Source organism: Haplochromis burtoni, unplaced genomic scaffold (assembly GCF_018398535.1).
Source record: "Haplochromis burtoni strain Fernald_Lab_line unplaced genomic scaffold, NCSU_Asbu1 Contig_8, whole genome shotgun sequence".
Taxonomy (NCBI): domain Eukaryota; kingdom Metazoa; phylum Chordata; class Actinopteri; order Cichliformes; family Cichlidae; genus Haplochromis; species Haplochromis burtoni.
In genome coordinates, this window is record NW_024582369.1 from 1,771,227 (window position 1) to 1,796,267 (window position 25,041).

At 40.2% G+C, this 25,041-nt stretch overlaps 2 protein-coding genes across 7 annotated transcripts in view; one reads left to right on the forward strand and one right to left on the reverse strand.

Annotated features, from left to right (window-relative positions):
* LOC102295092 (protein EFR3 homolog B) overlaps positions 1-18,347 on the forward strand; it is a 30,232-nt gene extending 11,885 nt beyond the window's left edge. For 5 of the 6 annotated variants that reach the window (XM_014338359.2, XM_005914500.3, XM_005914498.3 and 2 more), the window contains 21 exons: positions 1,475-1,602; positions 2,261-2,411; positions 5,347-5,468; positions 5,827-5,976; positions 8,762-8,896; positions 9,917-9,995; positions 10,464-10,599; positions 10,691-10,852; positions 11,970-12,081; positions 12,161-12,212; positions 12,545-12,717; positions 12,829-12,904; positions 13,091-13,252; positions 13,540-13,671; positions 13,749-13,816; positions 13,925-14,052; positions 14,691-14,782; positions 14,875-14,923; positions 15,127-15,233; positions 15,359-15,408; positions 15,540-18,347. In XM_014338359.2, coding sequence (XP_014193845.1) covers positions 1,475-1,602; positions 2,261-2,411; positions 5,347-5,468; positions 5,827-5,976; positions 8,762-8,896; positions 9,917-9,995; positions 10,464-10,599; positions 10,691-10,852; positions 11,970-12,081; positions 12,161-12,212; positions 12,545-12,717; positions 12,829-12,904; positions 13,091-13,252; positions 13,540-13,671; positions 13,749-13,816; positions 13,925-14,052; positions 14,691-14,782; positions 14,875-14,923; positions 15,127-15,233; positions 15,359-15,408; positions 15,540-15,645 — 2,370 coding nt within the window. In that variant the 3' untranslated portion in view covers positions 15,646-18,347. The remainder of the gene's footprint in view (positions 1-1,474; positions 1,603-2,260; positions 2,412-5,346; positions 5,469-5,826; positions 5,977-8,761; positions 8,897-9,916; positions 9,996-10,463; positions 10,600-10,690; positions 10,853-11,969; positions 12,082-12,160; positions 12,213-12,544; positions 12,718-12,828; positions 12,905-13,090; positions 13,253-13,539; positions 13,672-13,748; positions 13,817-13,924; positions 14,053-14,690; positions 14,783-14,874; positions 14,924-15,126; positions 15,234-15,358; positions 15,409-15,539) is intronic. The other variant, XM_005914499.3, reaches the window with a different exon arrangement.
* A 1,087-nt stretch (positions 18,348-19,434) lies between these two features.
* Positions 19,435-24,031, reverse strand: LOC102294794 (pro-opiomelanocortin B-like). The gene is given in 3 exon segments (NM_001286282.1): positions 19,435-20,454; positions 21,132-21,293; positions 23,951-24,031. Coding segments are annotated over 2 exon segments (813 nt in total). The 5' UTR covers positions 21,252-21,293; positions 23,951-24,031; the 3' UTR covers positions 19,435-19,761.
* Between the last annotated feature and the right edge of the window lie 1,010 nt (positions 24,032-25,041).

Here is a 25,041-nt window from a genome sequence, read left to right on the forward strand (position 1 = left end):
AAATTACACCTTCTTCCAGTTCTAAGGTTTTATGTATCAAGACAATAAAAATCATGTTGTCTTAAGTTGTGGAAATTTGCTAACACAAAGCAAAGAAAGAAAGACACCAGCAATTACCTTGGAGAAGTAATGAGAATGAAGCCATTTACCAACAGTTGGAACTTCATCATTGTACAGGAAGAAAGATTATTCGCAAGTGGAAAGCTTTCAGGGTGGTTTCCAAACTTCTAAGCAGTGGATATCGTATCATCTCAAAGTCAGACTGTCAGACACCCCTCCTGCAATCCCCCCCCCGACATCTCTGAAACTAGCAAATTTAAATGTTAAAGTTCATGACAGTACAATTAGTAAAAGATTGAACAAGTATGGCTTGTTTGGCAGGGTTACCAGGAAAACGCTTGGTAACCCTCTCTAAAAAGGACATGACAGAACAGCTTATGTTTGCGGAACTGAATCTGAACAAACCATGCGACTTCTGGGACATGACCTTTGGACAGATAAGACCAAAATCAAGCACAAACACCTCATACCAACTATCAAGTGCAGTGGTGGAGGGGTGAAGATTTTGGCTTGTTTTGCGGCCAAAGGACCTCTGCAGCAGTCATTGAGTCAACCATAAATTATAGTATAGCAACTAAGTATTCTAGAGTCGAATATGAGGCCATATGTCTGACAGCTAAAGCTTGAATAAAACTGGGTCGTTCATCAGGACAATACTCTCAAGCACAGCAGCAAATCTGCAGCAGAATGGAGAAAAAGGAAAAGAATCAAGGTGTTGTAGTAGCCCAGTATAAGTTCAAAGCTCAACCTGATTGAAATGTTTTGATGGGACCATAACAGATCTGCGCTTTTATAAAGACAAGTGGGCCAAAGGTTGTCAGAGACTAAAAACAGTTGTGACTTTTAAAAGCTACAGAAACATGAGGTGTACTCTTTCTTTTTTGTAACACACTGCTCGTGTCTCGTCTTGTCCGGATGTGTAAAACCTTCAAATTTTGTTTCATTCACTCCTTTCTTCTTTTTCTTTCTTTTTTTCTTTGGTCTTGTCCGAATGTAAGTGAGATCTCAGAGGACTGTTGGTGTTTTTAACTCTCTCTTCCCCCAGACCAAACTGAAGAGCAGTAAAGTAGGTCAAGGGGAAAAGTAGGACTTAAAACCTGATGATCTAGTTATACTCGTTGATTTGGGGTTTTTAGAAATGAATAGATTTATATTTGTCACTAAACACACACAGTTGCATTAGAGAAACATTTCTGGAACAACAATTTTATAAATTATTATCCCCATTGACATAAAAAAAAGCTGTAAAAGTAAACCGAGCCAAAGCCTGTTAGTGAACATTAACCCATGTATGTAAATCCCATCGGACAACTTTTTTTTTTTTTTTTTTTTTTTTGTAAATTCTGGGTTAACTGATCCTTTGGATTATTGCAAAGTGTCCCACTTTTGCCGTCTCCCTCTGTCACCCACCTAGGATGGTCTGGTCAAGGCCAACATGGAAAAGCTGACATTCTACGCCTTGTCAGCTCCAGAGAAGCTGGACCGTATCGGAGCCTACCTGTCTGAGAGGCTGTCAAGGGATGTAGCTCGGCATAGATACGGGTGAGCTTCAACTGTAGTCTCTTAAACATTTGGTGTTTGTGCGTCTTTTGTGTTTATTCTTTGCCACATATCAGTTTATTTAAATCTAGCACAACTGAAGCTGTAACATAAAAATTCTGGGAAGATTTTGAGGTGGCTTGGCTGTTGGTAATAGGAAAAGTGGTGCTTGTAATATCCTTTCATCAAAGAGATTTGTTCTGATCTCTGCATAAGATCTGAGCTTATCAAAGCGCTTAAGACTGTGCTGTAAAAATCCTTCTTTGTATTCTGCGTGCGTGTTCTTGACCCTGTTTCCTCGTTACATTCGAAACTCACTGTCACTATCTTCGCAATATAACCAACAAGACATGGAGGAAAATGGGTCTGTTTTTAATAAAAAGAACACGATTGGTTTGGGTTATGCGTTGTGATGTGTTTGTTCAGTCTGCACTTACTTTATGTTCCAGTGAAGTTGTTTTTCTCTGAGCACCCTGCAATGATTCTCACAAATGCAAACAGCCTGTACAGATTATATTTACACTTGGCAGAGTCCAGCTGAATATGCTCAGTCTCCAGAGTTTGTCTGGGAAAGCTTATCTCATTTTGATTTCTTGCAGGCACAGACTACATTTATCTTCAGGGTTAAAGTGACTCTCTATTCTCTCTTTTGCCATTCCAGGTATGTGTGCATAGCCATGGAAGCCCTGGACCAGCTGCTGATGGCATGTCACTGCCAAAGCATCAACCTGTTTGTGGAGAGCTTTCTGAAGATGGTGCGCAAGCTTCTGGAGTCAGACAAACCCAGCCTGCAGATCCTAGGAACCAACTCAGTGAGTTTCCAGGATTTCACTATTGCATTATATCAGCTTGATGACTCCCATTGTTTATAATGAACCACCAAAAACAAACAAACAATCAAAAAAAGAAGACTGGTAGCTGCATTTCTCTGTCAATTTTGCTTTGTGGAAAAATAGGTTTGCATACTTGTCTTATATCTACAACAGAATTAAGTGCCTGTAGTATAAAATAGTAAAAGTATGGAAAACAAATCAAGGGGTGCAATGTTGCTGGATGTTAGTCCTTTCATTCAGATTATATTATTGGATTTTAAACATAGACACTTCTTTAGTTGATTTACAATTTAATAATTAAGAAAACTTGCCTAGCTATAATGTGTTCTATCTTTTCAGACACAAGTCAGCTGTTTTAGTGATATAAATTTACAGAAATGCTCTCACACCCAAGCTGTTGGCTGTTAATGTGTCTTAGTTTCTAAGCTTTCCTGCTGCAGCAAATACTGCCCATTTGAGTGGATTTAGAGGTATTATCTGAAGTTGACAGGGTGCATTTACTTTCCTGACGTGATGGTAAAAGGCGAGAGATGTTAACCTTGAGAGAATACTGTGTTGAGAAAGATCAGAGCTCAGGGACGGAGTGGTAGGCAGAGAGAAGTGATGAGTATCTTCTGATGTGGGAAGCAGCTATCAGCACTGTCTGCTGGGTCAGGAGAGGACACGTAAAGGAAATCAGATTAGCTTTAGACTATACGGCCGATGCTCTGCAGTCATCTGTGCAGGCTGATGAGACATGCTAGCTTGTCGCTGTCATTCTGTCTTGCACACATTTATAAACCCAAAACACAAATACAAAGCCTGACACACTCAGCAAGTAGAAGAAATTTATATATACACACAAAATAAAATTATATAATGTGTGTGTGTGTGTATGTAGAGCACATGCCTATGGGACAAAATCAGGCCCTTCTTAAAATTTAATCTGGCTGCCAGGTTGTAGCTGTGACCTGCATAGCCCTGTGCACATGACAAACTAAACAGACCTCCTCTGCACCCGCAAGTTAAAAAGCTGCATATGATAGAATGCTTAATGAAATGGAAAATTGAATCTAAAGACAGTTTCAAGTGAGGCCAGAGACTGAGTAGCTTACCTCTTTACTGAGTTTAAAAAGGCCCGTGTATTAATTTACCGTGAGACAATTTCTGTTACCAAATAATATAATTTGCAATGTTATTTTATGTTTGAATTCACACACCAGCAAAGACATGAAGACACAGAACAGAACCTTCAAAAAGTCACTGAACTGAAAAGTGCTTTGAAACTCCTCCATGATATGTTTTGAGTACAATCTCAAAGTGATGAGGCTTGAAAGGGAAGTCTAAACTGTATGGTGCAGGTAAACTGTGCAGTCAAAGATCTTTTCTTTGTTATTTTAATTAAACTTCCTCTCCACCTGTCAAGCTGTGGTGTTCAGACCTGTGAACTAGGCTAGGTAAGACTTCCTGACATATGTGCAAAAACAAAATTAAAGTTTTATTGCATCAGGATGTATTTTGTTGTATTAAATGTGCTCAGTACTGCCAGTAGGTGTCAAATTCAGGCTTGTGAAACAGGTTGTTGTTAGTTGGCTGTATTGTACCGTTCTTATAGAGCCATAAAGCTGCGTGCACACTCATCACACAAGACTTTGTGACTAAAGGCTGGTCAATTGTGGACATTCCTGGTTCTGGTTGCCTAGGTAACTATAATTTATTTACTACGAGGCCATATGTCACTCATTGGTAGCTGCTTCAGTCACTCCTCTGGGAATAAAAAGTTCCTGCCCTAGTTCTGTGTGAATCACACAGAAGTGACACCATGTGTACAAACTGTAAACTACATTGAATTGACATAAATTACACAAATATTAAGACCAGCCAAAACCATGAGCAGCTGCCATACAGCTTCTGACTGTCTTTGTGTGCACAGTGTAGCTCATCAGAAGCAGGTCAGAGTCAGAGAGAAATGAATTAAAAGGAAGATTAAAGAGGTTATTACAACAGGACTCAAACTTGGCCAGATATTGTTGCACTCTGTTTCTCTGACTAAAACCTTCACTAAACCTTGTACTCCTGAGAAATCTCTAACACAGCCCTGAGCACCAGACCTATTGATTGTGTCAGCCTGCTTTTATTTCTTTGGAATCTGTGATTGAGATGATGGAGGTTTTCTCTGTTTTCTATTGCCTCTGGTTTTGGACACTATGCTAAAATTCTATAACTAACTGAAAGCAATAAGAAGAGTTTCAGCATAGTTGATACATTAATACCTGGAAGCTGCCCATCATTACTGCCAGTAACACTGGGCAGCTTCCAGGAATCAACTGTGGCAGTAAATTGCTGCAGCAGCTGAGCGGCTTCACAGGAACTGTTATCGGCTCGCTTCATTTAATTTGAAGCGAGGATACTTCAAGGATACTTCATTAAATTTCAAAAACCACTCCATGCACTCATTCTCTACACAGGAAATGATTCAGCAAGGACGTCATTAGATGCTAATTTTCTTTGTGAGCGCTACACTTCTGTGTTACTTTGCATGGCATAATTATGATTTTCTGTATTGACTTTTTATGGTGTAATTCTTGATTCACATAGTATCATGATCTGGCTTGATTCTAAAGAAATTCACTTCATAATCTATTAATTGGAGAGTCGTGTGAAGCTAAATGTCAGCCTGTTTACTTGGTGACATTTTCTTGCCCAGTGGGAAAGCCTCCCTCTGCCCTGTGTTTTTCACTTTTAATCCTGTGTTAAGAGAGCTCTAGTTTGGCTTTAATTTAGCAGATATGCACCACTCAGATCTCAGGTTATTGGGCTTGGGCTTTTTAAGGAATGGGCATATTATTGTAAATCTTTTGGGCTGAAGTGTATCTGTATGCTATTAAAACTGGATGTCTTTTTCCCCCCCTGTCTTACCTTCTTCTGTCGTTAGTTTGTAAAATTTGCCAACATAGAAGAAGATACGCCATCGTACCACCGCAGTTATGACTTTTTCGTGTCCCGCTTCAGTGAGATGTGCCATTCAGGCTATGAGGACCCAGACATCCGCACCAAGTACGTAACAGAGACGCTCGACTGCAGTAGCGATGGAGTTGTTAAATAAGTGCTATTCTGAGTCTACATGGGTAGTGTTTATTTTTAGTTTTTATTCCTTTTTTGGACATTTTCTTTTGTACACTTAAAAAAAATAAAAGAAATCTTAAGTCATTGCTTTCTATTGCTGAAAATAGACTGTAAAATCGTTTGACAAATCAAATATAGCTTTGACATGGAAAAAACAAAAGAATAAAAAACAGAGCAATTCAAATAACAAAGCTAGGTGCAAATATAATTTCCTAAATATGGTTACCTATTTATAGGCCGAGTAACCAGTCAGATGGTTTCTGTGTGCGTGTGTGATTGTTGCTGTAAGGATCCGCATGGCAGGTATCAAGGGTCTTCAGGGTGTGGTGAGAAAGACAGTCAATGATGAACTGCAGGCCAATATCTGGGACCCTCAGCACATGGACAAGATTGTCCCCTCTCTGCTTTTCAACCTGCAGAGTGGAGAGCGTACCGAGAGGTGAGTGAGTGCAAACAATAAAATGCAAATGTGAATTACATATGCAGCAGAGTAGATGTGCTCCATTAGCTTTTCAGTGTAACGTATTATATTAAACATTAACCATTAACCTCCTAGTACCTGGTGTCCACACATGTGGACATCACATTTTGGGTTATTTAGACCAAAATACTCAATTTTGCTCTACAAGGGCCTGATGTCCACTTACGACGACATTATACTGCTATTGTTCTATCAAAATTTTAAACGAATATGTGGCTCTCATTTTTCTTAGAAACAAAAATTAGGTAAAAAAAATATCTGGTAATTCTTTGGGTCCTGATGAATGTAAAAACAATCAGCCCAAATATCAAAGAGAAATTAAAAATACATGTTGTGGTATAATAACTAAGATGAGGCTTTTCATAGTGCTTAACTGGACATGTGAACTTCAGTGTAAGCGTTTCATAAAAATCATCTGGTCCATACCACTTCTGAAAATTGAGTATATGCAACCTCAGATGAACAATAATATATGACATATTGCAGTGTGCTATTGTTTATTTAACACAAATTAAGCCAAAATGCGGAAGCATTGTGTGAAAAGCACCCTTATTGCTTCCATAACAGTTAAGAGGGTAAGAAGCAACTAGCTCCTGCTAATAAATTTGATTATTTGCTCATCAGTGAATTTGAGAACCTCTATAAAGGCAGTGGTTTTGGCAGTCTGCAGGACTGAAGCGTTTGGCCGAGAGGGGAAGTTTTTAGCAGTGATCTTAGGTAAGTAATTGCTGCCACCCATCAATAAGGCCATATCCAATCAATTTGAAGTCCATCTTTCCACAGTGAGAAAGATTATTCACAAGTGGAAAACATTGAGGACAGTGGCCAATCGTCCCAGCAGTGGACCTCCCACCAATTTATTCAGCCAAGCTCAGAAAATCTGCAAAAAAACCCTAAAGCTTAAATGTTGAAGTTTATGACAGTGCAAGGGTTACCAGGAGAAAGTCTTTTCTGTCTAAGTTGCTCACAAAGGAGCTTAAACACACCATTTAACGTGTGGAGAGAAATTTGTTGAGTTAAGAGCAGCTAGTGTTGACCTGCCTGCCTTGGATAACACAATCCAGATACACGATAGCCAACTGGTGTTGTTTGTCTCACATTAGGCCATATTTGTCCTGGCTGTCTAGCCAGCCATCACCCATGTCATTCATCATCACTGTCATCACCGACAGCTCTGTTTCCCCTTTTGGACATCTGGTAACCCACCCAGAGCAGCCAAGAACAAGGAAACCAAGACACGTGGTTCAGATTCCAAAGAGAAAAGGAGTGAATGTGAAAGGAGGAAAAAGCATGCACAGAAATATTGCAATGGGTGAAGAATTAGAGCTCACAAACACAGAGGTAGAGGATGCCAGCAGCAGTCTGGAGTTTCTCTCTCTTGGCTGTATTACACATACTCAAATTCACTTTGACGTCAATGCCGAGATCTGAAAGTTAGGAAAGCAAAGAGGGAGGGCAGCAAAAAGAACATTGGGAGATCTGGTGAAGGATAGATAATGGAAATTAGAGTGATAGAAATGGGAGAGTTATTCAAAGACAGAGACAGACAGATTTATTGCAACAGGGAGTCACATTTCATTCTCAGCTTCTCTCTGCTCTGTGTGTTATCCCCCTGCTGTGCATCCTCATTTCCTCTCACACTGGGTCTAGCTTGTCATTACCCACAGCAATCAGTACAGAGCCTAATTACCTTACAGATGGTGGATTTTCAAATCACGTAAAGATCAGCTTTAGTCAACCTTCTGACAGCTGGGACTGGGAAAGTTTATTGATGCAGATGACAGAAGCTCTCTGGACTTTGTTTTGTGTTTAAACTTCAAGAACACATGAGGATTGTTTTTAATGTATGTAGTTGCCTAAAAAAAACAGAAGCTTGTTGTTCATCTGAGGTATTTTTCACATAGACTCATAAACAGCACATCTGAGATCAGGTAGCTATAGCTAAGTTCGCTTTTTCAAATACTGGTGATGCAAATTTGTCCTCACAGCAGATGTTTACTTGAGAGAGATTGCGCGGGATGAAACAACCTTTTTCTACCACAATGCTTTGTAACCACTGAACAAATAAAGAAACTTTAAACAGCATGATATTTTTTTTTTCTGCAGCTGACAGAAAATATCACTGAAAAACCTCACTGACATCAGCTTGTGTGCTCTTGCTAGTTTAGTGTGTTTTACTTTATTTAATTTTTTAAAATTTTTGCGTATTTTAGTTTTGAATACAAAAGATGGGGCAGGAACTCACATTTGCTCCACGGAAACAGCAGGCAAGATGAAAGAGTTAGGCTTTGAATAAATAATGTCATCATTGGTGGACTACCCGAGGCTAGTCAAGACCAAGATGGAGCTATGGCGGATGTTTTTAACTATACATGAGAATGAAAAAGGGCTGGACACGAGAGCGAGAGACCACACGATTGACATGAAACGTTTGCGTGTACAAATTTGGACGTAAATGCGTTCAAACTGCAGACAAACTGCAGAGGGTAAAGTCAGCTCAGAAGCACAGCTGCAGAGATTCAGCCGTACAGACTGTGTTTGTGTAAGAAATAGAGCATTTGTTGAAATGTTATTATATTAAGTTAATTTCAGTGCCTTGCCTGTTCTCTGTTCTCTCTCTCTCTGTCTGCACCCTCCCAATTTGCCTTCCTCTGCCTCTCTCTGCTCGTCTCCTCCCTGCTTCCCCCCCCCCCCCCCCTCTCCTCTCCTTTTCTGCTTCCTCACCCTGATCGCTCCCTGCCAGCCGCTCTCCCTCTCCGCTGCAGGCATCAGAGAAGGAGAAGGAAAGCCCGGTGGAGCTGACGGAGCGCTGCTTCAGGGAGCTGCTTGGACGAGCCGCCTATGGCAACATCAAGAATGCCGTCACGCCCGTGCTGATGTGAGACAACCAAACAGTCGTATTCATAAGAAATAGCCTCTGTTTGTGATGTGTTCCTGCATGCGGTTGTGTGGTTTGTTTGTTTTTTTGTTTTTTTTAAACATCGTGAGTAAACTTGAAGACAACTCTGCATGTCAGGCGCATCTTAATCTTTACACTAATGGGCACGTGGGGCTGTGACAAGGTCAATGCAAGGTTATGGAGTTGTTCTTGAATTGTGACTGCATGGTTTGCAGATGGGACATTTAAATTCTATATTACTGCATTTATTTTTGCAAGACGTGATCTTATTTAAGTTTTTCTTTTTTGTTCTACCAATACATTTCTGATTTTTTTTTTTTTAGTATTTGAATTTATCCATCTTGGTTGTTCCTCCTGAAATTAAGTATTTTATCTGTCTTAGCCTTTTCCTGTCCCCACATTTGCCCATGTGCGGGGGCTGTGCAGGGGTGTTTTGGAAGTTGTGGCTGACCTTTTAGTTGGCAGGTACATAAGTTAATAGATTGGATATAACAGTATGAATATTTCAGGCCCTTGCAAATAGAGGTAAATGTTGACTACATTATGGGTTTTAAAAATGCCCAGTTTTAGGTACTTTGTAGTGCCTCAATGCCTTTTTCTTCATTCATGTCCTACACACATTTTCCTTGCACACTTATATTTTACATTTATATTGTTAAGAAAATCCGTTTTAAGTTATCTGTCAATTTTAGTCTCAGCAGTCGTGTGCTCAGCTTAATTGCACATTTTCCACGTTCTCTCAATGTCAGATTGAGAGAATGTTTTTAAGTATTTAATTACTTACTGTAAAGCAAACCTTTGTATGTCATAGTAAGTATTTATCTGTGCACTACTAACTCCTTTTTTCAGTTTTACATTCATTCTTAAACCCAGACATGATGTATGCTGTTTGGACTAAATGCGGTCTTTATGCCTTACTGCTCTCCATCATCCCTACTGCTGTGTTATTACATCCTGTGTATCCAACCTGTTTCTCTTCCTCTGTTCATAACCCCACAGGCACTTAGATAACCACTCTCTATGGGAGGGAAAGACCTTTGCAGTGTGTTGCTTCAAGATCATAATGTACTCCATTCAGGTGAGTGATACACTGCCATGATATCCTTCACAGCCTTACCCTCGCCTCTTTTCTCTGTCTCACACTCTGCTGACTTCATTACTAGGTTGAAATGGAATATGGAAAAATTTTGTATGAATTTTTGACCACCATGTTTTTTTTTTTATCTTTGCAAGTGGTTATTGCACATTTTAGTGGTGCAAAGAAGAAATGTGCTTCAATATTCATGAAGTTCTCACTGATTTCAATTTGGGCTTCAGCCTATTTGCTCACAGCTGTGGTTCATTTTGGACCTGAATGAAAAAATGCAAAAGGAGTAATGCACTTTATCACCAATATCCAGTTTTTAGTTTGCCATTTAATTAAGCGTATTACTTCAATACAACAGTTTTCTGTCACTTTCTCTCTCACTCTTTTTTCTTTTCTGTATTTTTCTTTTTTTCAAGACAGGTCAATAATTTCCTCGGTTTTTTGTTGTTTTTCTTTCAGTCCCAGCACTCACACTTGGTAATCCAGCAACTTCTCGGTCACTTGGACGCGAACAGCAAGAATTCAGCCACGGTGCGAGCTGGGATAGTGGAAGTCTTGCTGGAAGCAGCTGCCATTGCAGCCAGTGGTTCTGTAGGTAAGTTGCAATCCTCCAAGGTCATGTAAAGTCATAAACACATAGAGATGTGAATGTTTTTTTTTTTAAACTATAAACTGTGTATTTGCAGGTCCCACAGTGCTAGAGGTGTTCAACACCCTGCTGCGGCAACTTCGCCTGAGTGTAGACTACGAGCTAACCGTCTCATATGACGGCAGCACCAACATTGGCACTAAGATCATCAAAGCTCACGAGGAGAGGCAGCTGCAGGAGGCTGTAATCAGGACCATTGGTGAGTCTGAGTGCTTTGTATTTGTTAGTGAGGGAGTGTTTAGTAGATGTATGTGCAAGTAGTAATTGTTATTACTAGGTATGTGTGTGACTATATGTGTGTGGATTGCTGCAGATGCTATTTGGCAACAGAATATTAGTTGGTTATATTGTTATTCAACTAGTATGTTCCCATGCTTCAGCATGGTTTGGCCTGTTTTTGCTGTTATTAAATGATAGGATGCTTTTATAATGTGTTGTGTGTAAAACAAAAACAAAAAAATCACAGCTCATTTTAGCCTGTTGTTGCATGGTTGCCAGGCAACCTTATAGCGTCATAATATATCACGCATAGTTTCTGGATATAAACTACATTTTACTGCTGTAAAATAAAAATGATGTAATACTTTTAAAAGTTGTTACAGGAGCATAAATGCTAAGAACAGGTCATTTTAGCCCATTGCTAGGTGGTTGGTTGGTAGGTAGAAAATATCTGGTATACATAAGAACCTTCAGGGGCCTGAAATATATCTGTAAGCTGACCCTAGCACTGCTGACATTAGCAAACAATCAATCAACAATCAAAATACTTTAATAATCCCTAAGAAAAGTATGTAAAGATATCCACATGATTGAAAAGAAAGCTATTAAAACAGGCGAACACTCTTAAGTACAAAGTAAAGGACAAAGAAATAAGTAAGAAAAAAATTAAAGTAAAGAGAACAAACAGGAGCAACTGAAACAGGCTGCATGCTGGTTGATGCATGCTCACTGAGTTTCAAATAATCTGATATTGTGTGCATGGATTGTTCTGGTTGGCTACCCGTTTCAGTGACATGTAGAGTGCTTCTCAATTATTGGAGTGACTAACAGTTTCAAATGGTGTTTAAATTACCTACGTAATATTTGTGTAGGCATTGTTTAATGTCGCCTATTTAATTAAACTCACTTTGATCTCTTCTGAGTGTTTTCCTGTATCCAGGCTACTAGTCTTGTTCTTTTTCTCCTGTTTAAACAAATAGTAAATGAGTCCCTTGGAGGATTCCTAATTACTAATATAGATTTTTTTTCTCTTCTTTTTTCTTTTGTTGAACATTTTATTTCATTTGGTACAAACTGTCTGGTTCTGTCTCTTTCAGGTTCATTTGCCAACACTCTACCAACTTACCAGAGATCAGAGGTCATGCTCTTCATTATGGGAAAGATCCCTGTTCCTGGAATTCACCTTACTTTGCCCTCCTCGGACTCTGGGTAAGTTGACTCAAACAGTATTCACCTGTATGTTGGTAAACTTAAGGGCACAGTCTTTATTTGCTGTTTGTAATTCCAGGCCTGAGGGTACCAGGATGATTCAGGTTATGTTACTCAAGTCCTTGGTCCAGGTAAGTTATCATTTCTCAATGATTTAATTTTTAAGAAACTTGTGGATCTTCATGAATTTATAAAGACTGACACGAAATGCGTATTCCTATCAAACCGCATGATTGTAAAATCAGTGGCCTTGTTAGGCTTTGTGGGCAAGTTCTTGATCTTTGCTAATGAAAGTCTCAGAAGTGTCACTTAAACTAAGATAGTTTGCGACACTGTCACAGCATAAGAGTCTCTCAAGTTATTGCTAACTTGGGAAATTATAACCACACTGCAGTTACCTTGATGTTCCAGTGCATGTTCAGTTTTGTAAACTATGTGTGGGATTTGATCATCCCCCTCGTAGGTAACTGCAGGTTTCCAGACTACCAACATCCTGACAGCGCTGCCCAGCTCTTTCTTGGAGCCCCTGCTGTCCTTCTCTCTAACCGAGGATCCAGAAGTCCGTCTGTTGGTGCTGCAAATCCTCCTCAGTCTCATTGACAGGCATGAAAACAGGCCCAAGTTTGCCAATATGAGGTGTGTGATTGTTTTTGCAGGAAGATTGAAGGGCTGAAGTGTTTTTATACTTCCCTTATAAACCCATACTTCAGTTACAGTTTGTGTCTCTTTGGTCTTCTTTCTGTGTAGCAGCATCTCGGACATCTCTGTGCTGAAGCTCAAAGTTGACAAGTGCTCCAGGCAGGACAATTTATTCATGAAGAAGGTAATTTTTTAAATTTATTTAGTTGACAACCTGTTCCGCTTGCTGAACAACATCCCTGTGAATTATGTAAATTCACATAAACATTAAATATTTATTTTAAAATAATTTTGACAATAAATCTTTACACCAATGTATCTGCACTAGACATTTCGAGTTCCATTTACCCTGCGCTTCATCCATTCACAGCATGGCCAGCAGCTATATCGCCACATCTACCTGGGCTGCAAGGAGGAGAGCAGTGGCCGGGAGCACTACGAGACCCTCTTTGCCCTGTTAGGTCTTCTCAGTGTAGAACTGGCCAATGAAGAGGTGGTGGTGGACCTGATTCGCCTCGCACTTGCCTTGCAGGTATAAATGTAGAGTTTTAAGTAGCCTGTTTATTCCCTGAGCTGCATTTATCTACTACATTTGTATTACAAGATGAAAAATATCCTAATCCCTAAAAGCGTCAGTTTCACACGTATCATTTCACAAATGACACTGACCATCAGCTGTAACACTGGGACAGTGTCATAGCTGATGGTTTAAAATCAAAAACAAATAAAACGACCAAACATTACAAGATGAGAACAAATCCCTCCATCCTTCTGAGGTAGGGTGTTTCAAAATGCGGTGTCTCTCTGTTTCCTTTCCAGGATCTGGCTCTGTCCACCGACGAGGCTCTGCCTGTTTATAACCGCTGTGCTGTTCATGCCCTTGTCGCCGCCTACCTCAACCTCATTTGCCAGCTCACCACCGTCCCAGCCTTCTGCCAGCACATTCACGAGGTGTGTGTCTGAGCCTCTTTGCGTGTCTGTGTTTTAATGCTAACTGTTTGTTTATCCCCTGACTCTCTGCCTTTCAGGTAATTGAGGTGAGACAGAAAGAGAGTCCTTACCTTTTGCCCGAGGCCGTCTTTGTTGACAGTCCAAAGTATGTACCAGCAGTGTACTGCAACCCACAAGTGTTTAATTTGATATTCAGATACACAGTAATAATTTTAAATTCCTGCTTTTGAATGCAGTTTATTTTTCTTCCTAGATTGCATTCTTCACTGGACAAAGTAGAAGGAAGTGTTTTGTTCCTCCAGTCAAAGATCACAGAGAGCCTTGGAGGAAGTGGTTATAATACAGAGAGACTCGCCACACCTTATGTCCCTCAGTATACTGGTAAGGAGTCTAAAACTAGTCGTTCGGATGCAAAGGTCTTAATTTCTCTGTTTTTTTTTTTTTTGTTGTTGTTTATATTTCCTCTTTTTTTCATGTCACTGTGCCAGCAGCAGCTGAGATTGTGAGCGTTTTATTTTCAGGTTGATGATGAATTATCTTTCCATTTGTTCATCCCTTCTATTCTTGAAAAAATTGCTTTAAAATTTGGTTGTCAAAGTTATCCGCTTGGAGTTGAAGATGGACCCAATACATCCTGGTGGTTCCTGAGGATCACTGTGACCTCACAAAAAGAGGTTTTTAGCCATAACTCATGAATTCATATAACAATTATTAGAAACATTCACAAAGATGTCTTGTAGGAAAAGTGATGAAGTCATGACATTTTTTATTCTAAAGGTCAGCCTTACTATAATATAATACTCTTCTATTATTTAAGAAAAGGGGAGATTGTTACCATATTTCATATTTGGTCAGATGGTCTGAGTTGGTGCCATCAATCCTTTGTACCCACCTTGAAGCTGTATTAACACTGTGCAGAGTATGGACAGCATGACTCGGGCGGTTCGCAGAGGCATATGAACATGGGGTGAAAAAAGTTATTGAAAAAACTCAATAAGGTTTCTGCACTCTGCTTCCAGATGAGGACCGTCTGTCCAAGAGAAAGAGCATCGGTGAGACCATCTCACTTCAGGTGGAGGTTGAGTCCCGAAATAGCCCAGAGAAGGAAGAGGTGAAAAAAAAGACTTCACAACCTTGTACCCTGTACCCTCAAATGTACCCTGTACAAAGATATTTAACATAGATTCTTGTTCTGGTCTGCAGAGGACTCCAGCAGAGGAGATCACATTTGAAACCCTGAAAAATGCCATTGGTAAATCCACTCTCTTCATTTGCAAAGCCCTTTTTATTAGTTTACAATGATGGATTGATGTTCTAAATGTTGACGTAATTTACCAAAGCATGACAGCAGGGAACAAATACAAACTACTTTTGTATAAAGTGTCCGTGAACTTTGTCTTGATGTTTTCACTTTGAGGCACACGCTACATTATATTGCTTTTTGTCTCCCTCTAGTGGACAGTGTGGGTATGGAGGAGCAGGAGAGGGAGCGGAGGAGACAAGTGGTGGAGAAGTTCCAGAAGGCCCCCTTTGAGGAGATAGCTGCCCACTGTGGTGCCAGGGTATAGACCCCTACCCTGTTGAAAAATTAAAAAAAAAAACTGCTTGTGTGTGTGTGTGGGTTGTTTTTTTTTTTTTTAAAGAAGGTCTTAAATGTATTGTTTTTGATGTCTTCTGTCCCTTATAGGCCACACAACTGCAGAGCAAACTAAATCAAATCTTTGAGATCACAATCAGGTAAGGGACAGAGCTTTGGGATGGGAGTAGTCAATAATAATATGGATGGCAGTCATTCTGACTAACAGGAGAATACCTGCATTTTGATGTTTTGGAACTAACAGCTTTGTTTTCTTCCTCTTTCTGTTCAGACCCCCTCCCAGCCCATCTGGAACCATTTCATCAGGTTACGGCCAAAGCCAGAGTCGATCTGTACCCATTTACGAGATGAAGTTTCCTGACCTATGTGTTTACTAAATCACAAAGTCTTCAGCAACGTAAGCGTACAGTAGAGCCTTCAAGGACAGAGAAAAGATTTGAAAGGGCAACCGATCCTCACTGTAAAATCGTCTTGACCGTGGAATCAAACAGCCACAGTGCACGTGGGACAAACTCAGCTGTAACTAAAGAACACCTCTTAGCTGTCTGAGATTTTATTTTAGCCTCTGATTGCAACAAAAACAAGCTCACCAGTGTCTATATTGAGCAGGAAAACAAACGTATTTCACTCACTTCTACTGCATCAGTTACTCATCCCTAGAGACTGGTTAGGGACCCCTGGCAGCCAGCGGCCTATTGGGAATGATATGCAATCCCCGATCGGTTGGCGAGTGGTTGCTGGAAATTGATGGCACTTGCCTGGTGAAATTGGTTGCAAAGTTCACCTTCTAATAAAAGTTGTGCCTAATTGCTGAAGCCAACATGTCTCAAAAGGTGCAGCTTTTACTTTGAAGACAATTTCATAGCTGCTCAGTAAGTAGTTGGCGAGTGTTTGCAGATAAGCTGGTGTCTTCTGTGCAAACTAAAGACAACCTCCTGCATCTGCCACCAACTACTTGCTGGCAGTTTGCTGGCATATTCATGTCTCTAGATGGTCTCAAGATGGTCTCCAGGTGGTCTCCAACCAGTCTCTAGGCCTGTGTGACTGGGGACTGGGATGTCTGTAGAAACTCCACTGGTTGGATTTTCAAATTAGAAATTGTCAAGAACTGTGAGGGGAAAACTTGACCGACTGGATGTTATTTATTGTCTTGAGAATGAGTTGAGTAGTCGCATGCCTGCGACTGGAAACTTTTTGATAGCACTATTATTCTTGTGCATTTTTTTTTAACTTGTTTGTCCCTTCCAGGGTGCCATACTACCTTTGATCACAAAATTAGATTGCTAGACTGCTTATTAATATTATTATTATTTTTTATTTTTTTTTAATTGTTTTGATGACCAGAAAGAGTGTTTGTGGAAACTGAAACATTTTAATTTACTTGATTGTATTTGTGTGTATGTCTGATTGTTGTATAGACATAAAGGTAATTATCCTCATCTCCCATGCCACTTAGCTGCTGAGCATCCATCTTTTAGGCTTTATTGTAGCTTGGTTTTGCCTTCTTAGTGTTACCCAGAAGTGCTTTTTCGCCTCTTTCTGTTTCTTTTACCTAAATATTAATCTATTTAGTTAAAACACATTGCACCAGTCATGACCACACTAAAGGATTTACAGCAATGTTTACCAGATCAAATGCTAAAAAAACGTTTATTTTTCTCCCCTTTCCATATAAATGTGTACATACAGAGGAATATATAAATCTTTAAGCTGATGTACAGCATAAGGATGTTAATGTGCGTGTGTATATATACTGTATATTCTAATTTTAGACTGCCTCTGCACTGGTTGTGTTCATAGATAAAAGAGAAATCTACGTAGTATTCAGATAGACAATGTTAAAATCTCCAATAGGTAACCAGCAGCACGTGAAATCCTAACATCTGAGCAGCCCACAGGAGAAATTTGCATCATCTCAAGGCCAGTATGTCACAGCGACTAATAAAGGGTTACCGAGGCAATGCTGGAAAAAGATCATTTTCAGCTTTACTCAAACAGGTTTCATTACCATAACCCTGACCTGCATTGTTACCATTTACATTCTCACTCCTGCTGGAATGAGTTTGCACTATGATTTTTTTTACTATACCGCAGCTTTTTCAGCTGCATGTCTCAGCAAGATTCAAAAACATCTAAAAGCCCAGTGTGTGCACAAACACACACACACAGGTATAACAACAAGTATGATGGCAATAATTTGTCAAGAGTCTGGCTAACACGGTCCAACTGTAGGTAGCAGATCATGTTTGTGCGTTTTTGAATTGTGCCTGCTGTTGTTGTGGTGCTGTGATGGTTCAGTTTTGTGACATTTTTAAGTGACCGCCCCTCACTCTCTCTCCCTCTGTGCTGCTTCTGTGAGTGAACCACACCCGTTCCAGCCGTTTTGCAACCATCTTGTTCAGGACAGAAGACGGTGTCTAGTTCATCACTATCATGAGCATTTCCACTGGCTCTTCTTTTGTTTTTTCTGTTTTTAAATGTCATGTCCTGTGTATATCCGTGTCAGCACATGCCAGTGTATGTGATCGTCTGTTCACGTTTACCCCTTTTTGATCAGTGCGCGAGTGAGCGTATTTATGTGTCTGTGCTAACGCTCGTACAGGTGTGTGCGTGTCTGTGTCATCATTACCGAAGACCAAGCTCTCCAGACGTAGTTTACAGTTCTGTCCAGTGACTCTTTCCACCACGTTAATGCAGAAAAAGCTACTTAAGAGCCGTGTGCAGCTGTCTAAACCTTCCAGTTACACCTTGTAAAATTGTGTTTTCAGCATCTTGAACTTGGCAGTGAAGACCTGTAAATCTATCAGTCCGCGTGTCGTCATTGCATCGCGTAATGTAATATTAACTGACGGTAATCCAAACTTACTTTTTGTCATTACATGTCTGGTTAATAGCTCTGTTTTACAATTTAGTGCTGTAGGTCAAATCTGTTCTGTGAACTTTGCACTTTAAAAACTGGAATACCTAGTGAGAAAGGCAGCTTTTACATGGAGAAAATGCCTTATGCGTGTCATACCTGACTTTGCATGCTAGTGGATGTTACCGTGTTGTAGAATAAATTTATCTCTAACCATGAAAAGTCTGTCCTCGTTTTAATTTGCCTGCTAATGGAAACTCTCTGAGACGAAGAAGGGGATCATCGTTTGGTAAAAACCACGTCGACTCATTAAATCCGGCACCACTGTTCACCGAGTCGCAGTGTTCAAAGTAATGTTTAATTCAATTACCTCCTGTTGAGGTCATCTGAGTACGTGATCCATCTCCCAGCACATGAGTAGCACATTTTTCCTATAGTGTAGCATTTTCAAGGATCTGAACTCACAAGCTCAAATTCACGTCACACTATTATGTATTCTGAGCCTGATGTCACAGTCGGCTATGAAATTAAACGGTCTGAGAATTAAGAATTAATTAAGCAGCTGAAGCTCAGAGTAGTGCTGATTTTCTGTGGTTATACTTCAGGTCCAGTGGGTGGCAGTCTAAGTCTGGCTGCATTTTCATTAAACTTATGCACAATCATTCATGGACTCTTTAAGTCCTATAAAAATAAGAAATTATTTATCTCATTCTATTATAATGGTTTAATGCAGATGGTATGAAGGATTTCATGCATCCATACTGGTGACAGTGGAGCTGAATGAGTCTGGTAGAGAAGGTGCTCCACTGCTGTCCAGTAAAATAAAGGATACTCCACCATACCCACAAGTTTAAAAGAAACTCAAACTCACCTTGTTGTTAAAAACGTTTAAATCCTTTTTCTTGTATTTTATCAGTCTTAATATTCAGAATTTTGTCCATTCCCCTTCCCCTAAATCCTCAGATTTGTCTAAAGACACAGTACTGGGTAAAAGTATTGAGTCACCCCTCGTGTCTTCATAGTTTATTTGTTTGTTTGTTTCTTTTTAAGTGACCTTGAGCAACATTTCTCCAGGCGTTCAGATCTTATTTATTTATTTATTTATTATGTTTTCCTTGTTAAATTGGGTTCCAGTTAGTTCAATGCATTAAAAATGCCCTATAATGCAGTTTGACAGACATAACAACTCACACTTGATGAGAGCTCACAACTTGTCAGCTCTCATCAAGGTTTTGCTTAATAAATGACCTTAGGCAGAAGATTCCATGTATTATTTGCCACAAACAGGATCTTTAATATTATTTTTTATTTACATAAAGACATGACTTTTTAAAAACTGTCTCAATAATTTATTTCCTTACAGTCACCTTTGACCTCGCTGTGAAGGTCACTGTTCAGCTTGATTCTTCATAAAGTTAAGATGAGTATGCTCTCAGAATGCTTTGGATTCGAGGCCAAGAAGTTGAAGGCAGTCAGTGGGTGCGTCAGTGAAAGACATTCAATAACATGCTAAAAGATAGCAACGAGTTTGTGTAATTTAAAATTAAGACATGTGGTTACTAACATGCAATGGCTATTTGACTCTCTGACCTATCCGCCTCCCCTGCTGAATCTTCCATTTATCCCATTATTCTCTTCACATCTTTAAAATGTTCCTGAAGAACTTGGCCAGCTGCCCCTGAGGTTTCTCCTCCCACGGCTTCATAAAGCCGCCGTTACGTTTGGATGCAGGTGGGCTGCCCCATCTGAAGTGACTCATCTTATAGGTCCTATCTTTCCTCTCCTGCAAGCTCAAGGGGCTTTGTGATTTGGAGCTGTCCCTGGCCCTCAGCAATCCCTGATTTTCATTACTTCCTCCATCAATGTCCCCCTCCGCTTCATCTTCGCTACTGCTCAGCTGTCTGCGAGCCTGAAAGGGAAAACGGCCCTCAGAGGAGCTTCCTCCTTCCAGAGAAGAGGCAAAGACTTTAACAGGTCGGCGTTTACGGCCCGAGGGCTTCCCCCAGCGGAAGTGCTCCATTGAATAGGAGCGTCTCTCGTCACTGCGGGCCTTCAGCTTTGGCTCTCGCATCTTAAGTCCTGCTGGTTTGCCCCAGCGGAAGTGCTCCATTCTGTAGGAGCGCCGCTCGTCGCTGCGGGCTTTCAGATCTGACTCGGATATTTTGTCACGGGAAGCCAGTGTGGCTAGAATAACGCTGAGTAAGAGGTCATCATCATAATCATCACCACCACCATCACCAGCATCAGCATCACTGTCAACTTTCAGGGCCAATGCACTGAGCTCTGGGATTTCAGTCTGGATCACAGACATGCAGAGGTGAACACAGTCCTGTGTGGAAGAAATGGCAAAGATAATGTCATACAGAGCAGGAAGACTTGAAGTTCCCTGACCGCTGCTGGTGAAGTCATAAGACTTGGCATGATAGGAAAAAATCCCCAAAACCAACAACAAACAAACAAACAAAAATCCCCTTTATTGCTTACGGGTGTTAAAAATTACAGATGGCTTTTCTAGGTTTTAAATTTAGTGTTGCATTGATAAAATAACTGCAGCTTGTTCTGTATCCAAACACACCCACTTAAGGCTATTATCACATGGACAACTCAAGAAACAAGAAATTACATTTAAGGACTGTGTTGACTCATCTTTTCAGCTTTCACATCAACTTATTTGTCAAAGAATGAAATTGTTCACTATCACCACAGATCTCCTGGCTTTGCCGGGGGAAAAGGAAGTAATGTTATATGCTCTGAGTTTTAAGTTTCCATTTTCTAAGTACTTCTATGTACTCATCACCTTGACACTAACAAAAAAAAAAAAAGATTAGTGGAAGCGATAATTTTGATTAAATGTAAGGTTTTCTTACATTTAATTTGACCAGATTCCATTAAATATGTTTTACATTGCACTTACGGATGAGATGAAAATGTGCAACATAGGGCTCCGATAAGTTTTCTTGGCCAGTGATGACGATCTAAAAGAAGAGGCAGGGCTGTTCGACCTACCAGTATCCTCGCCTTGTTGCTCAGGTCCTTGCAGATGGAGTTGTCCCAGCATACTGACTCAAACCCGGGGATGCACACAAATGCCATCACCGCCACCAACAACCAGCACTGGCACACCATCTTCAGCCCGGTGCACAGGACACCAACTCGACTGGGGTGGAGCTGCAGAAGTGAAGCCACAGTGGGGAAAGCTTTGAGTCTCAGCAGACAAAAATATTCATTAGTCATCTTGAAATGTTATTTTGTGAAGAAATACAGTAGGTGTCTCTTAATAATTGTGCTTGCGTAACACTTTCCGCCCGTCCTTATGTAACGTGACGTGTTTGAACACTACCTTCGAAATAGCCAGAGAGCCGAGCTTTTGTAGCTGGTGTGTCATGAACTTAAACACGTGAACTTAAACAACAATGTTCTCTTTTTGGTGTTTGTTTATTAGGAGCACATGCATTTTATTTCGAAGGTGTCAAACATGTGGCAGTATTTTTATTTTTCAAAGGATGAACCTTCAGCACCGAGGACTGTGTCAAAATGATCAGCAGGACTGATGAGGTTCAAAACAGAGGAGGGACAGGGCAGGGTCTTCTGTTCCTTTGATGGGTTAATTTCATGTGAGATTTAGACTGAAAATATATGAAGATAATAGATTTGAAGATTTTTTTTAAAATGATGATTTAATTTACCTACACCTAAGGCCCTGTATGAAAAAGTAATTGCTCCTAATCTTACTAACTGGTGTAACACCCTTGGCAGCAAGCGAAGCATGAACTAGCAACGAGCCTTTCACGTCACTGTGGAGGAATTTTGGTCCACTCTTCTTTGCAGAATTGTTTTAAATCAGACACATTAGAGGGTTTGCCTGAACAGTCTTTTTAAAGTCATGCCAAAGCATCTTAGTCTGATTTAAGTCCAGGCGCCGACTAGGCCACCCCCAAACCCTTCCTTTAGGTTTTTTTCAGAGGTGGACTTGCTTGTGTGTTTAACTCAAGTGTGGTTGGGCTTCAAGACATGAACTGATGGCCTGACATTCACCTTCAGGATTTTATGTTCGGGAAGCAGAATTCATGGTTCTATCAATTTTCCAGATCCCGAAGCAGCAAAAACCATCACGCTACCACCACCATGTTTGTCTGTTGATATGATTTTCTTTTTATTTAAAGTTGTGTTAGTTTTACATCGCACATAACAGGACTCTAACCTTCCAAAAAAAAAAAAAAAGTATTTTCAGTCCACAAAATATTTTCCCAGAATTCTTTGGGATCACAATGCATTTTTATATTAATGTGGGTTATATTTGTCCAATATTTAAAAAAAATATGTGATGTTGTGAAAGTGTGACAAATATGCAAAAACAGAAAAATGAATGAAAACGAAATCAGGCAGGGGGGCAAATACTTTTTCACAGCACTGTGCACTGTTCTCTGTGTGCAGAGAGCAACCAGCTGGGATCCTGATGTCACTGTCTACCGCAGCAAGGCTGTGTTATTCTACTGCCAATAAATTTAAGCTTCCTTTTTTGAAAACGCAAGGAACTATGAAGCAACTTTTGTCTTTCAGCAGCAGGACTGCAATGTTTTTTTCAGTCTTGACTAATTGAAGACAGATGTAGCTACTTTGACATCACCCAATGGGTTGTGGAGTTCTGCTTTGAAGCTTTCAGATGAACATTTTTTCTGTCATCATCTTAGTTTTGAAATCGGACGCAATAAATAAAAGTGGATTTGACCAAACTGCATGCTAAGACATTAGGGAGCTGTTTGTCTTTCTTTCTTTCTCTCAGCCTGTTGCAGCATACAGACTATAACTGGGTTGGGAGAATAGAGAGAACAGTATTGCTGCTTGTGTTCAGGGACAGCCAATGGAACTGTTAATAATTCTGATAAAGGACATCCTTTCAGACATAAATTTCTAGCAGGGATTTCACAATAGACCCTAAAATTCTTTCATTTTCTGAGCTCAGAGTTGTTTTCTTGCCTGGAAACCAAGCAGGAAAAAATGAATCTAATTGTCTCAATAAAACTTAACAGAAATACACAACAATGACAACAATAAGTACTTTTTGAAGTGTGCTACTTAATTGAATATGAACAATTTGGTTATTCAAGTCATGAGGATGAATATCCCCTCATGCTTCTTATTGCGTTTTCTCTTTTCTATACTCTCCTATTTCCAATCAGTCTCGAGGACAGCTTTCTTATTATAAAAAGGTAATATGTATAATATGAAACCGAAGCGCAGTATATAAACCCCATGTTCACTGCTTTTGGTTAAATCCGACACACTGCCAGTCATCTGATGCTTCACAGATGTTGAGAAAAATCCCGTCTCACTTGTCAAACTTTTCCCTGGGCGTGTTAACCGTTTAAAGATGTAAACAATCTTTTTTCTTTTCTTTGCCGGGGTATTGGATTTTTCTCGCTTCCTCCTTCACTATTCTAAAGAGTGAGTCCTCGGTGAGCCATTGTCTTTGCGAGTCTGGCAGAGACTCGTCTTCCTACTGAATGACTCACAGCTGAGCTGCGCTCTCCACGGACAGACTCCGATAAAAGAGGCATGAGCGCTGCAATCAAAATAAATTCAAAATTGTACGTGTGAAATGATTTCTACTGTTTTGTAAGTTAGATCACCTTTTGTTTACATTAAAGGAAAGCTGAATTCATCATAACTATGTATCCTTTGCTGCAAGAACATCATATAAAATAGTAGAAATTCCCAAATCCATGAATAAGGGAGTTTAGCAAATAAGTTAATTTGAGCTCATCCAACAAGTCACGCCAAACAAGCAAGTTTAAAAAAACAAATCCTATAAATATATTTGTTACCTTTTTCAGATGCTTTCTCTCCTCTTGCTTTTGTCACTCCTTTTGTCCACAGATCCTCCAGACTGGTGACTCTAAACTGTGGTCCCTCTCCTCCTCTCCTGCTTTCTCTCTGCTCTTTGAGAAATGCTCAGTAGGAGAGGGTCTGCTGTTGCTTCCTTAAGGGAGGAAAGCTCTTTTTATAGACATGTGAAGTAAAGCGTCTCAAGGCCTCGGGGTGTGATTGAGGTAAAGGGTCTCCTGCTCCTTCTCTTGATGGGGAGGAGTCGTGCATTCGTGGAGTTTTGCGTATGGTATGTTTAAAGGCTTCCCACACACTTTTTAATCAATAGCACGGCTGGCTTCATCAGCCGGGTGATGAGGCTGTGGTTAACTGGTTAACTTCCCCCCCCTCTTTGTAATCCTCCTCTGATTGCGACACGGTCTTGAAACCCTATAAGTATCCTGGATTTCTTGAAAGCATGTTTACGTTATCGTATACTGATTAAAAAGAAACACAACTGCTGTTCATTAGCGGACCCATGTCCACGCTTTAAATCCCTCAAAGGTCAGCTCTAATCACTGACATCATTATCCTCTGAGCAACAGTGAAGGGTGCCAATCGATTTGACTGATTGGATCGTTTCTCTGTGGTTCTCGTTTTGACAAGGTGTGCATGTATCCCTGCGTGAAAACTTCATTATAAGGACCTGACTCACTGTTTGGACGTCATGAGTGGACCTCAAGTGCGGATGATACACACAAATAAAGAAATAAACACACGTGGTGCTTTTAAAACGGAAATATTGTGCAGCTGAAGCTTTAGTGCCAGTGCCAAACACATTCTGCCGCTCGTTTGCTGCAGGGTTAGGTGCACAAGGACAAGTCACACAGAACAGCACGAGTGGAGAACAAGCACCCATTGTAAGAGATATAGAACACTTTCCTTTCATAAACCGGCCTATCTCCAGCTATTTGTTATCATTTTATAGCTGAAAGGACACAGTGAGTGAAAAATGAGACAGAAGATGCTCATATGATTTTAAAAAAAGGTCTATTGTATTGAATTACAGGTGCATGTGGGTCAGGTTGCTGTGCTCAAAGTCAGAGATATG